Source organism: Salvia miltiorrhiza, chromosome 7 (genome assembly GCF_028751815.1).
Source record: "Salvia miltiorrhiza cultivar Shanhuang (shh) chromosome 7, IMPLAD_Smil_shh, whole genome shotgun sequence".
NCBI classification, from domain to species: domain Eukaryota; kingdom Viridiplantae; phylum Streptophyta; class Magnoliopsida; order Lamiales; family Lamiaceae; genus Salvia; species Salvia miltiorrhiza.
The window spans coordinates 25,681,555-25,693,559 of NC_080393.1; the positions used below are offsets into that span (position 1 = coordinate 25,681,555).

At 39.4% G+C, this 12,005-nt stretch overlaps 2 protein-coding genes across 12 annotated transcripts; one reads left to right on the forward strand and one right to left on the reverse strand.

The window, feature by feature from the left end:
- The first annotated feature begins 1,012 nt into the window (after positions 1–1,012).
- LOC130993716 (formin-like protein 8) lies at positions 1,013–4,032 on the forward strand. Its single transcript, XM_057918742.1, has 2 exons — positions 1,013–2,510; positions 2,586–4,032. Exons 1-2 carry the CDS (start codon positions 1,423–1,425, stop codon positions 3,886–3,888), a joined length of 2,391 nt encoding a protein of 796 aa, XP_057774725.1. The 5' UTR covers positions 1,013–1,422; the 3' UTR covers positions 3,889–4,032.
- A 3,334-nt stretch (positions 4,033–7,366) lies between these two features.
- Positions 7,367–11,327, reverse strand: LOC130993717 (protein WVD2-like 7). 11 transcript variants are annotated; one of them, XM_057918751.1, is made up of 10 exons: positions 11,093–11,322; positions 10,882–11,000; positions 10,701–10,798; positions 9,832–10,533; positions 9,341–9,745; positions 9,207–9,271; positions 9,007–9,081; positions 8,107–8,203; positions 7,936–8,007; positions 7,367–7,819 (listed from the first exon to the last, which is right to left on the reverse strand). In XM_057918751.1, exons 3-10 carry the CDS (start codon positions 10,749–10,751, stop codon positions 7,772–7,774), a joined length of 1,515 nt encoding a protein of 504 aa, XP_057774734.1. In that variant the 5' UTR covers positions 10,752–10,798; positions 10,882–11,000; positions 11,093–11,322; the 3' UTR covers positions 7,367–7,771. The 11 variants fall into 11 exon arrangements, with proteins under 11 accessions (XP_057774734.1, XP_057774732.1, XP_057774728.1 ...); XM_057918749.1 differs by having other exon boundaries at positions 10,900–11,000; positions 11,093–11,250; XM_057918745.1 differs by having other exon boundaries at positions 7,367–8,007; positions 10,900–11,000; positions 11,093–11,257.
- Between the last annotated feature and the right edge of the window lie 678 nt (positions 11,328–12,005).

A 12,005-nucleotide genomic window follows, 5' to 3' on the forward strand; every position in this document is an offset into this window, starting at 1 on the left:
CGAAGGGAGTACTATTTATTATTATTTTTATTTTTTTTACGTACGAATGCACGTCATCTCTACTAGTAACAACAAAAGAATGTATGTAATATTTTCGAGTGATGGTTTAGATAGATAAAAGATTAATTCGTCGCTAACTTTAATGAATCGAAGACAACTTATATGATTATATATACTCCTTAAATACAATGTAGTTAGATAAAAGATTAATTCGTCACAAACTTTAATAAGTCGATCGAGCACTTTAGGACTTATATGATCATTTCATCCTTAAATACTCAAATACTATTTGTTTCAAATATATCACCCAAAATATACTATTTTTAAGCGGAAGATGTTTGCCAAAACACACCTATGACTATCAGTGGTTGCAAATTTTCTCCTCTTACTAGAAAGAAAAAAGAGATATAAATAGATGGGGTGAAATAAAGCAGAAAGGGAAGAAATGTCAAATTTGACTTGTTATTTAGGCAAAAAAAGAAAAAACTAGTATAAAAAGATTCAAAATACTTTACTAAAAAAGAATAGTCATTTTGTAAAATTTCTTTCAATTTTATATTCTAAGAACTACTAAAGTATTTAGGTGAACCACCCCAATCTGCATGGGAATTTTTCCAACATTTTCAACTTCATTCTAATTACGATACAAGACAAAAAAAATCATAATCTCTTAATCCCATCTAAAACCAACTTAATGACTTAATCTTGATTGTCCACTAATTGTGAAGAAAATAATTTCCTAGCATCTTCCATTTCATGACAAAAACAACGATGCAAAATAAAATTAATACTACTATTTCATAATATAAAGACCAAAAACTGACTTTTTCCAATGGCTTATGACCTAAAATCTGACGAAAAAAGATTGTCTGTTTTGATGAAGTCTTCCTTCTGACTTTCTCGTATTGTTACGTGCAAGACATCGTTATCACTTTCTTAATCCCCCACCTTTAATTTTATTATCCCACGTTTATTAAATTAAAAAGAAAAACACACACACACACAATTTGTGGTAAGATTGCACTAATGCTACCAATTCAACACCGAAACTTGGTTAAGATGAAATCGCGAAGGTTTCCACCGCCACCGATTCCCACAAATTACATTAAATTACCGTAATCAAGTAGTTTACTTTTGATCGCGAAGCTTTCCACGGCTACCCATTCACAGAATTAACAATAAATTAACCCTAATTAGTTTACTCGGTCGGCCGTCACGAAAGATTAAAAAATCGAACGGAAGGGTATTTCGGTCATTGCAGCGAGGAAGGCCTCTGTACCAAATCAACCACCACCTGCTCTCGTTTGACACTTTCAGCAACCAAACCAAACAAAACTAAAAGAAAAGAAAAACACAAGGATCATCAAGCAATGATCAAAACACAACGCCATTCAACTCTCCGATTTCTTACAACCTTTGATCATGGCTGCAGCAACGTTTCTTTGCTTCTTCATCTTCCTCATCATCTCTCATATTCCAGAATCTTCATCTCAACAGAACATCGAGACCTTCTATCCATTTTCTCCACCGCCTCTTCCGTCGATCGTTCAGCCGCCGGCGACTCCGGGCCCGCCTAGCTCCCTCCCTCCACCAACCGGCCCAGCAGTTGTGCCGCCGCGTAGGTCGTCGACGAAGGCGGCGGTGGGGAGGGCAATAGGCGTGACGGCTGCGAGCACCGTGGTGTTGTCAGGGCTTCTTCTATTTCTGCTCTTGAGGTATAATTCGCGGCGGAAGAGGGAGGAAAGTCCTCCGTCCGCTGCCGCCGCTGGTGGTGCAAATGGGAGGAGCAATGGTGTGGCGCCGCAGAGCAGCTTTACGCGATACGGCGGTAATGTGAAGGGGCTGATTGTTGACGAGAATGGTTTGGATGTGCTATATTGGAGGAATTTGCAGGAGGGAGAAAACCAGAGTGGTTACAAGAAACAGAATTTCAAGAGCTTGAGAGAGGAGCAGCAAGAAGAGGAGAAGAGAATTGTGAGTGAGAGAGAGAGAGAGCGGAAGAGCAAACCGCCGGTGCAAGAAGTTCCTCTGCTTAGAGGCCAATCTTCCACTTCTCAGAGTCTGATTTGGGCAGCAGAAAAAGATGTTGACGTCATTGACAAAGCACCTTCATTTTCAAACGGTGTTGCTCTTAAGGTTGAGAAGCAAGCTTCATCAGTTAAACTTACGCCGCCGCCGCTTCCTCCGCCGCCAGGAGCGCCGTGGCTGCAGCCCTCGCGAGTCTCTGCAGCTGTAGCACCAGCAGCGGCGGTGGTTGCGGCAATACCTAATGAGAAAACGAAGGCACCAACACCACCTCCGCCACCGCCTATTCCATCAAACAAAGGTCCTGCTCCACCGCCGCCACCAGCAGCAGCAATGAAGCCACCTCCGCCTAATAAGCGTTCGTCTTCAAGCGGAGAAAGCTCTGCGAGTGAGAAGGTGAAACTGAAGCCGTTGCACTGGGATAAGGTGAATCCAAACGTGGAGCATTCCATGGTGTGGGACAAAATCGACAAGGGCTCATTCAAGTACTAAGCATCATCACTCAAACCATTTATATTTTTTGTTTTGAATGCGTAATTCACACCGCCGTAATAATGCAGGTTTGACGGAGACCTAATGGAAGCCCTCTTCGGGTCGGTGGCCGTGAACAGAAAATCCCCTCGCGGCGGCGACACCCAATCAGCAAGTCCACTAAGCAACAAATCCGGGCCGCCGTCGCAGATATTCATCCTCGACACTCGAAAATCACAGAACACGGCCATCGTGCTCAAATCCCTCTCCCTCTCCCGCAAGGAAATCATCGACGCTCTAATCCAAGGCCGAGGCCTAAGCGGCGATACAATTGAGAAACTCACCAGAATCGCGCCAACTGAAGAAGAGGCCTCCGAAATCGCCGCCTTCCACGGCGATCCCACGAGGCTCGCGGACGCGGAGTCCTTCCTCTTCCACCTCCTCAAATCCGTCCCCACCGCCTTCAGCAGGTTCAACGCCATGCTCTTCCGATCAAACTACGACTCCGAGGTGTCCAACATCAAGGAATCGTTCAAGGCGCTGGAAGCAGCCTGCAAGGAATTGCGAACTCGCGGACTCTTCTTGAAGCTTCTAGAAGCAGTGCTCAAAGCCGGCAACCGGTTAAATGCGGGGACGTCCAGAGGAAATGCGCAAGCTTTCAATCTCACGGCTCTCAGGAAACTCTCCGACGTCAAGAGCTCCGATGGGAAGACCACGCTGCTTCAGTTCGTCGTGCAGGAAGTCGTCCGCGCCGAGGGGAAGCGCTGCGTGCTCAACAGGAACCGTAGTCTCAGCAGCAACGGCGGCGGTGGCGACGCCGCTGTTTCCAAAGACGAGAGAGAGAGAGACTACATGATGCTGGGTTTGCCCGTCATCGGCGGCCTCAGCGCCGAGTTTTCGAACGTGAAGAAGGCGGCGACGTTGGACTACGACGCTCTTGCGAAATCCATCTCCGCATTAGCCGCGCAGGTGAGCAAAACAAGGAACGTGGTGCAGCAATGCGGCGGAGGAGGGTTTGCGCGCGAAATGAATGGGTTTGTGGATACGGCGGAGTTGGAGATGAGAGTGGTGAGAGAGGAGGAAGCGAGGGCGATGGAGCTGGTGAAGAAGACGACGGATTACTATCAGGCTGGAGATAAAGGGGCGAATCCGTTCCAGCTGTTCGTCATCGTTAGGGATTTCTTGGGGATGGTTGATGAGGTGTGTATAGAGATTGCGAGGAATGTGCAAAAGAGGAAATCGTCGGCGCCCGCGACCTCCTCACTTGCGGGATCGTCGTCGCCGGGATCTCCCAGGGTCTTTAGATTCCCCAAACTGCCGGCCAACTTCATGTCCGACAACTCCAAGAGCGGCGGCGACACTGATTCCGACGACAGTGAGTCGGAGGTATGATGCGAATTCGAATCCCCAGGAGTTGTGTACAGACAAGAAACAAAGAATTGCTTCTGTTATTTGATTTTTGCAAATGTAACATTCTTATTCAATCGTTATCATTAGTTTGCACAGAAGAGAAATTAAATGGTCCGATATTATTCATTGTGGTTCGTCATTAATCTCATCATTTAGCATTTTGTTTTGTTAGAAAGGCATATATATATATATATACAAGCCCCGGATTAGACGTGCAGAGGGTTATATATGTAAAGACGGATCGAATTTCTTTATTTCAAATTAAAATTAAGACAGGCACCCATTTAATTTATTAAGTATAGATTGATATTTTTATTCATCAAAATGGTCGCTTTTATTAAGAACAACTATCACTTCTAATTATGAAAATTGTTAATTTAATTTGAAACACTGTTATTTTTATTCATAGAAATTGTCATTTTTATTTACCGGACATGTCACTTTTATACATAAGAACTCTCGCTTTTATAATTGTCATTTTTAAGCATAAGAAGTGCTACTTTTATTTAAAATACAACATTACTTTTATTCAAAAGAATAAATTCGCATAGTTTCTTATAGATTGGGTGTTAAGCGATCAAAATCGATAATTAAATAAATATTGATAATTTGAGATATATTTAACCAATTACCCATTTCAAACGAACAATATCGTAGTAAAATTTAAGTTGTCCAAAATGACAAAATACCATAAATTTATGTGTTATCTATACATCTAATGTTACTTTTTAAAAAATAAAAAATAAAAATCAATACATTAATGTTTGTTGGGGAGTTAGATGCAGTAGTATACAAACCTTACATTACAAACAGCTGTAATGAATTGAATGCATGTATAATGTACACACCTAAATTTTCAACTTTGCATTGATGGTAAATTAAAGATAGTGTGAATTAGTATTATCTAATATACTCCCTCCGTCCATAAAAGAACTTCCTAGGAGGGAGTGGCACGGATTTTAAGAAAAAATATTGTTGAGTGTATTGAAAGTGGATAAAAGGTAGTTAAGTATATTGGGAGTGGTGAAAATGTGTTATAATTAATATTGAGAGTTGTGAAAAGTGAAAAGTAAGAGGATTATAAGTGGTGGGGTATAGTCCAAAAATAGGTAGGAAGTTCTTTTGTGGACGTCCCAAAAAGGAAAGATAGGAAGTTCTTTCGTGGACGGAGGGAGTATAATATAATATTAAAAATGTCTTGCCCTGTTAGATACTCCTTCTATTCCTCATAAATATGCATAGGTATTAATTTCTGACATAAGATCGTGCATAAATAGTCTTACATTAAAGATATTGTTAAGTAGATCGTGCATAAATAGTGTACGTTAAAAGAATAAAATTATAAACATTATGTGTGGGTAGTGTCCAAAAATAGACTGTGTATAAATTTAAGGGACGTACCGAAAGAGAAATGTATGCTTAAATATGGAGGATGGAGAGAGTATTTTATTTTAAGAGTAATTTATAAATGAAATATTTTGTATTTGTAAGAATATACTATTATTAATTCATTAGATATTACACTAAATCTATTTAATTTGATAAGGTTTTCAATAAAATATAGATATATTATACTACTACATACTATTAAAAAAAAAAAAAAAAAACTTCATCCGTCCCACTATAAGTGCTCAAAACTTTTTGACACAAAAATTAAAGAGAAAGTATATTTTAGTTAAAAGTGGTAGGACCTACATTTTTTTAATGGTTAAATTTTTTTCATTTATAGAAACAAATCACTTATAGTGGAACAATCCAAAATGAAATACATACCACTTTTAATGGGATGGATGAAGTATTAATTTGTAATTTTATAAAAAATTCTACATGAATATATCAATTTTTAGATTTACATAAAAATATAAATTTATACATTTTTCTATTAAAAGAAGAAAAATTAAATCTCAAATATACTACTCCATCCGTCCCGCTATTCAAGTCTCGTTTCTTTTCGGCACGGAGATTAAGGAGACTAAAATTAAGAGTCAAATTGTGTCTTCAAAAAACTTAATGTTAGTTTAATTAACCATTAACCACCGCCTGCACCACCACCGCACCACCGCCTGCACCACCGCCGGTAAATCACCACCGCACCACCGCCGGTAAATCACCACAAAAATCTGCAATCAACAATTCCAATCTACAGATTTCGAACCAATCGAACTCAAACAAATCAAATAAATCACCACAAAAATCTGCAATAAAAAATTTCATGAACAGAGAGTGAAAATTTCAGGAACAGATCTGGATCATCTTCTCACTCAAGCCGCCGCCGCTGGTAAGGTTTCATTCAGAGGGGTGGACGGTAGATAGACGCAGTTGGAGCGGGCTTCTGATGCGAATCACGACAGATCGCCTCGAGCCTCTGGTCGCCGATGGTCGAGGCGCAGAGAGAGAGAGAAATAGAGAGAGAGAAAGAGAAGGGCAGAGCCCTGGTCGCCGGAAAACGAGCGGCGAGGCGCTGCGGTCACCGATGAGAGAAGTGACAGGCGGCGAGGCGCTGCGGTGAGGGCGGAGAAAAGCTTCCTCCGACGACGAGCAGGGGAAAGGCAAGTGGAGGAGAAGACGGCTAGGGCGGTGAAGGTGGAGGAGAAGGCTTCCTCCGGCGACGAGCAGACGACGGCGGTGGAGACTCAGGCGCAGAGAGAGAGACGAGAGAAAGAGAGAGAAAGAGAGATAGAGAGAGAGATAGAGAATAGAGGGGAAATGAATTAATTAAGGGTTTATTAGTTGAACAATTAGTGATCTCATTTAATGTTAAGCATCCCCTTATTATTTCCTTTTTAGGAAACGGGACATTATCGGTGGGACAACCCAAAAAGGAAAATGGGACTTGAATAGCGGGACGGAGGGAGTACAACATTATATTAATTTGTTAAATAGTATACGTTAAAAATTTATACTGTGATTTTATCTTTCTCACTATATTAATTAAAAATTTATCTTCAATTTTATATTAACCATGACGATAATAGCTTTTCAATTTTTTTAATATTAATTACTATATGTTGTAAAATTTATTATAATTATTCAACTTCAACGATTTATTAATGTGAAGTTCATAAATTGTAGGTAATATAGTCCAAAAATAAAAGGACAGTGTGAATTAAAAACTGATGCAAGAAAAAGAAAAAAAAAAGGTTGGTGCCACTAACAAAGGACTATATTTCATGTTGAATCTTAAGATGCAATTACAACTACATGAATTTAAATTATAATATAATATTCGGAATGTCAACATTGATTGATGTAATCAAGAATGAAATCATTTATTTTCCCACCATATTTATAGTGACGTTAGAGATACATGAAACGTGTGTAGCAGCTACGGGAAATCAATCTTCACATCATAAATATGATAATGACCCTCAAACTGCACCAAACTATCTCATAATGCTTCAAATAGTTTCTGTATATTCCTCCTAAAATTTGCAGATTATATTTAAAAACACACAGCCTCTTCTTAACAACGACGAGTTCAATTCAATCACATAGGCATCGAAGTTTTTAGTCATGATCAAGTTTTTAAAGCCACTAGTTTGCTATCGTATAAGATAAAAACTATCTGCTACTGCTCCTTAAATCGAACTTAACCTTTTATACACATGATTTTTCGAGGACACTTAAGAATTTCTCTCTATGCGGTAAGTGAAACCAATATTCTAAGCTCTCTTAATCTCCCCCTGGGCTATGTCTTCTTCCCTTTACCTACCACGAAAAATATGCTGCTGAGTAGCAAGGCCGTGGAGGAGGTTAAGTAGCCAGTTCTTGTCATGAGCTCGACTGTAACAGCTTTCGCCATAAATTGTTGGTCTCCAGTCGAGATGTAGTCACTCTCGGCGTGGAAATCTTGAAGCAACAATCTTCAACGGTTTGTTATAGGTCTTTGACGCATCTCATTTTCAACACCCACCTGAAAAATCGTTTTACAGAAGAAATTCGATCTATTGAAGCAGTTGAAACAGAAAGAGTACCAAGAGACTGAGAAAGGTCCACTGTTTTTGAATGTTTCATGCAAATCATTCGTACCTTTGCTTTTGCAGCATGCTGAGCTTTTTCTGCCTCTCTAGCAATTGATTTTGCCCCGAGCTTCTTTAGAAACTGCTTAAGCAGTTTGTTTAGTTATAAGAAATATAATCATGAGACACCGGATTTGCATGGAGAAGCTGAGAAAAGAAATGGTTTGATTGTTGGGCGTACCTCTTTCCGCTTCTCAGCTTTATCATCGCTTCTCAAGCCTGTAACCGGTGAGGGAGTTGTGGGACTTTTCTTATCCAGTGCAGTGTTTTTACGCAATCTGTAATTAATTGTAGAAAAAGAAAACGAATAATGTTTATGATAAAAACTAACTGTAAAAGATTTCATCAACAGTATATACTCTATTGAGAGCAATGGACTACAAAATGATCTTTTCATTTTTCTTTCAAGTCAAGACTGTCAGTATGAAGAACAAGATAATTGTAATATTAATCATGTCAAAACATGAGTTAATAAAAGAAAGGATTGGGTACAAAAGAAAGAAAGAAAAAGACAAGAGAAAAGGAAAGGAAAAGGAAAAAAAAGAACCCTAGTGTTGCTGCATACTGAAATGGATCAATATTTATGCAAACTTTTATGCTAGCATTAACTAATGTGCTATTGTTTGATTGCATCAACTGCATTCTTATGCTAACTAATTGCAGCTGGTAGTAAAACAAAATTAATACTCGCGCTTTAAGTCATGTAATTAGAAATATCAAGTTCTTACTGTTCCTCTCAGTGAGGCATAGTTGGAAGTTCCACAGCTTTAAAGATAAGTCTTATCATAACATTTTCAGTTGGAAAAAGTTGTATCTATTGATGAAACAGATCTTACATGTAAATCAATTTCTGATTGTCGAGAATATTGCAGTTAATGAATACTATTAGTTTTTTTTTCTATCAGAATAAGCTACAAGCCTACAATTAATGCAAAACTGTGTAAGAGGTATTATAGTTGACAGAGTGACATTAGCAATGAATGAGACTCGAGTTAGCATAAGATTCGTCTAATGCAGCAACAAGGATTTAGAAATCAAAGTTGTCATGGACATTGATTAGGAGGAGATTGCAAAATCTAACCCAGTGGGCAGCGGATTTGATCTCGTTCCTGACTGGATCCTTTGACTAGTTCTCTTTTCAGGTTCCTTTCTCAGCCTATACACAAAGCAATGAGCCAGTTACAAATTCATATTAAGGCTTTGAACCAGATAAGGCAAAAGCAAACAAATATATTTGTAGAAATATGCAGAAATGTTTAAGCAAATGAGAATTATCATTACCCTTCATTGCCCTTCGTAGGAGTGTGATAACTGGACGTCTTTGGTTCACAAGCAGTAGATGATGCCTGCCATTATACGCTCTTAGAATATGAGAACTTGCCCCTATATTAAGAGTTTGATATTGAATAACATACATGCTTTACTATAGTTGGCTTTTCATCAGTGGCGAATCCATTAGTGGTACGATTCTGGAAAGTCTTGAAAGCTCGCCTCACAATATCCTTATCCCCCATGCTCTCCATTATCAAAGACTTCCTAGTCATAGGGAGAGCGGCCAGAGACTCTGCAGGGCCCAAGCTAAGAGACATGTGCAACGAGGTAGGAGCTACTTTCTTGCTTTGTCCAACCTGAGAACTCTTCATTTTTGGTGGTGCTGAATTATTCACCTTCTTTTTCAAGGATTGGGGGGCAGATATAGGTGAGGGGATCGATGTTGGCTTCACGTGTCTTGGAGTGGTTGCTGGCAATGGTTTGGCTGGAGGTGTAACGACTTTCTTTCTTGTCATAGACGAGTTTTTCTCCTTGTTCATCGGAGGTACCTGGAAACCAGGATCACACAACCAAATGAACTACCTGTATCCAAAATTACTCTAACTGAAAGGAGCATACAAGTTCTACTTTTTACCTTTTGAGCTACATTCCGCGTATTCAATTTTGAATTTTCCTTTTTCACCACACTCGACTGTTTCAAGACGTTTTTACTTCCTCGAGGTCTTTCCAAGATAAGTTGAGAATCCTTCACAACCAACAATGCATCTTTACTGACATTCACTTGAGTGTTATCTACACCGGCGTTGGCTTCATCCTTAGGTTCCTGAACTACAGAGCTTCCCGATTCCACAGAAGCACCCGTCTCCTCCTCTGAAGCAACCACACCATTCATACAAGATCCTTCCTCATCTTCTTTGGATGATCTAGCACTATCATCTTTCTCCTCATCTGCAATCACAACATTTGTCAAAGCAGTGGCACATGCTTCCACTCCAACTTCTTCAACTAATCTCTCATCACTGAACAAATCGAATTCAGCCCCATTTTCAGACGAATTTGCACTATGATCTTCCTTGCTCGGACTAGGGATGATAGGGCTAATCGAGCTGTCCTGCTCCATCTCCTCAGCTTTTCTAGCTGCAATCTTCTTGTAGTGAGCTTCGAAATACGCCTTTTTCTGGGCCACGGATCCCGGTGTTGATAAGCTCCCAACTTCCTCCAAATACTTGTTGGGGGAGAAAGAAGACCATTTCTCCCACGAGAGTGCATCATTCTCAAACCTACCAAATGAAACCGAAACTTCTAATCTAGCACCAGATTTCGCAGAATCATCCATCTGTTTCATAACACAAGATCTTACATTCAATAAAAACTCAAACTAGTCAAGATTCATTATTCACAACACAAATAAGGGAAGCCCACAACTCTCGCAATCACAAGCAAAACCAACAAGCAACTTGGAATCAACTCGAATTTAATGGGCACCAAATCATCAACAATTACCAAGCAAGAACAAGAAAAACATGGTCTCTGTCTATCTACAGCAACAATCATCCACAGCGTTACAGCTAATTCTTCATTTCCGGCTCTTCTAGAATGTCCTAAAAGATAACCTTAATCATTAAGCACTAGCACAGAAACAAGAACATAAAAGGTTGAACATAATACTCAGATCAGTAAGTACAAAAGATGTGCTTTTTGCCTTGAAATCTCTTTCAGAGTGAGATAAAGTCGAAAAGGTGCAATCTTTGGCACTAATCTGAACAAAAATGAAGTGAACAACAAATGGGCCTCCGTTAACGCCTAAAAAAATAACAAAAATTGCCACATTTCACCCAAAGCGTGCCAAATCAAAAGGAAATCTCTAAAGAAAGGTTGGTTGCATGAGTGTTTACCTAAAGATTTGTGTAAAGAAAGACTTGGAAGAGAGTCAAATTGAAGATAATGATGATGGTGGTGGGTAGATAGAGATGGTTTCCGCAGGCCCACCAGAGAAAAGAGTGAAGTGCAGTAACAGTCAGACAAGAAATGCAAGAGATGGGGCTGGCACGTGCGAGATCTTTTCAGTAATGGAGGAGAAGGTACGGCACGTGTGAACCTTTGGAATCCAACCAGATTCAATTGGTAGTCAGAATAATCGTATCGTTCGGTTACTTGAAATATTATCTGGATTGGTCGATTATAATTGAATCAGTGCACAAAAGAATTTCAATCGTTCATTTGGGTTTTTTTTTTTTTGTCATTTTAATATGTTTATTAAAATTAATCTCTTATATTCTATCGACCTGGCTCATCTGCCGACTCGAATCAACTTTAATGATGACTCAGACGATGCAAGGGTGATTGGCTCAAGCTCTGAAACTTGCATATGAATCGGGCCCAAGAGGAGAAAACAGTGAGTGCGTGTAATTTAAAAATCACAATAATATATATAAAAGGTTAACAAGCCATTTCTCTTTCCCCTACACTATTTCTATATCATTTTTTTCATCGTTTCTTCTTCATTTCTGATGAAACATGAAACCTCACCCTCATTGTAGAACGATAAATGACAAGAGGATTTACGTGGTTCGGTCATCGAGACCTACATCCACGGGAGTTCTTCGGAGTTTTTTTTCACTATGACTCAAGAAACTTTTTACAGGTAAGTGCTAGAATGAATGTCTCTCCCTCAAGTTTTCCAATAGATGTGCTATTTATAGTTTACAAGTAAACTCTAATTCTAAAGGCCCACCCATTTAGTCAAATGACTTTGTTCTACTCTTCTTCTTCATCCAATGGGGAGTCGAAGAGAATAATAGAAATGAT

Bases quoted from the DNA above. Each gene is read 5' to 3' on its own strand.
- LOC130993716 (XM_057918742.1), top strand. From the start codon at position 1,423: ATGGCTGCAGCAACGTTTCTTTGCTTCTTCATCTTCCTCATCATCTCT. The intron at 2,511-2,585 runs GTACTAAGCATC...GTAATAATGCAG, and splicing joins ATCGACAAGGGCTCATTCAA to GTTTGACGGAGACCTAATGG.
- LOC130993717 (XM_057918744.1), bottom strand. From the start codon at position 10,751: ATGATTGTTGCTGTAGATAGACAGAGACCATGTTTTTCTTGTTCTTGC. The intron at 10,534-10,700 runs GTAATTGTTGAT...GTTATGAAACAG, and splicing joins GTTTTTCTTGTTCTTGCTTG to ATGGATGATTCTGCGAAATC. The intron at 8,204-9,006 runs GTTAGATTTTGC...AATTAATTACAG, and splicing joins TCAAATCCGCTGCCCACTGG to ATTGCGTAAAAACACTGCAC.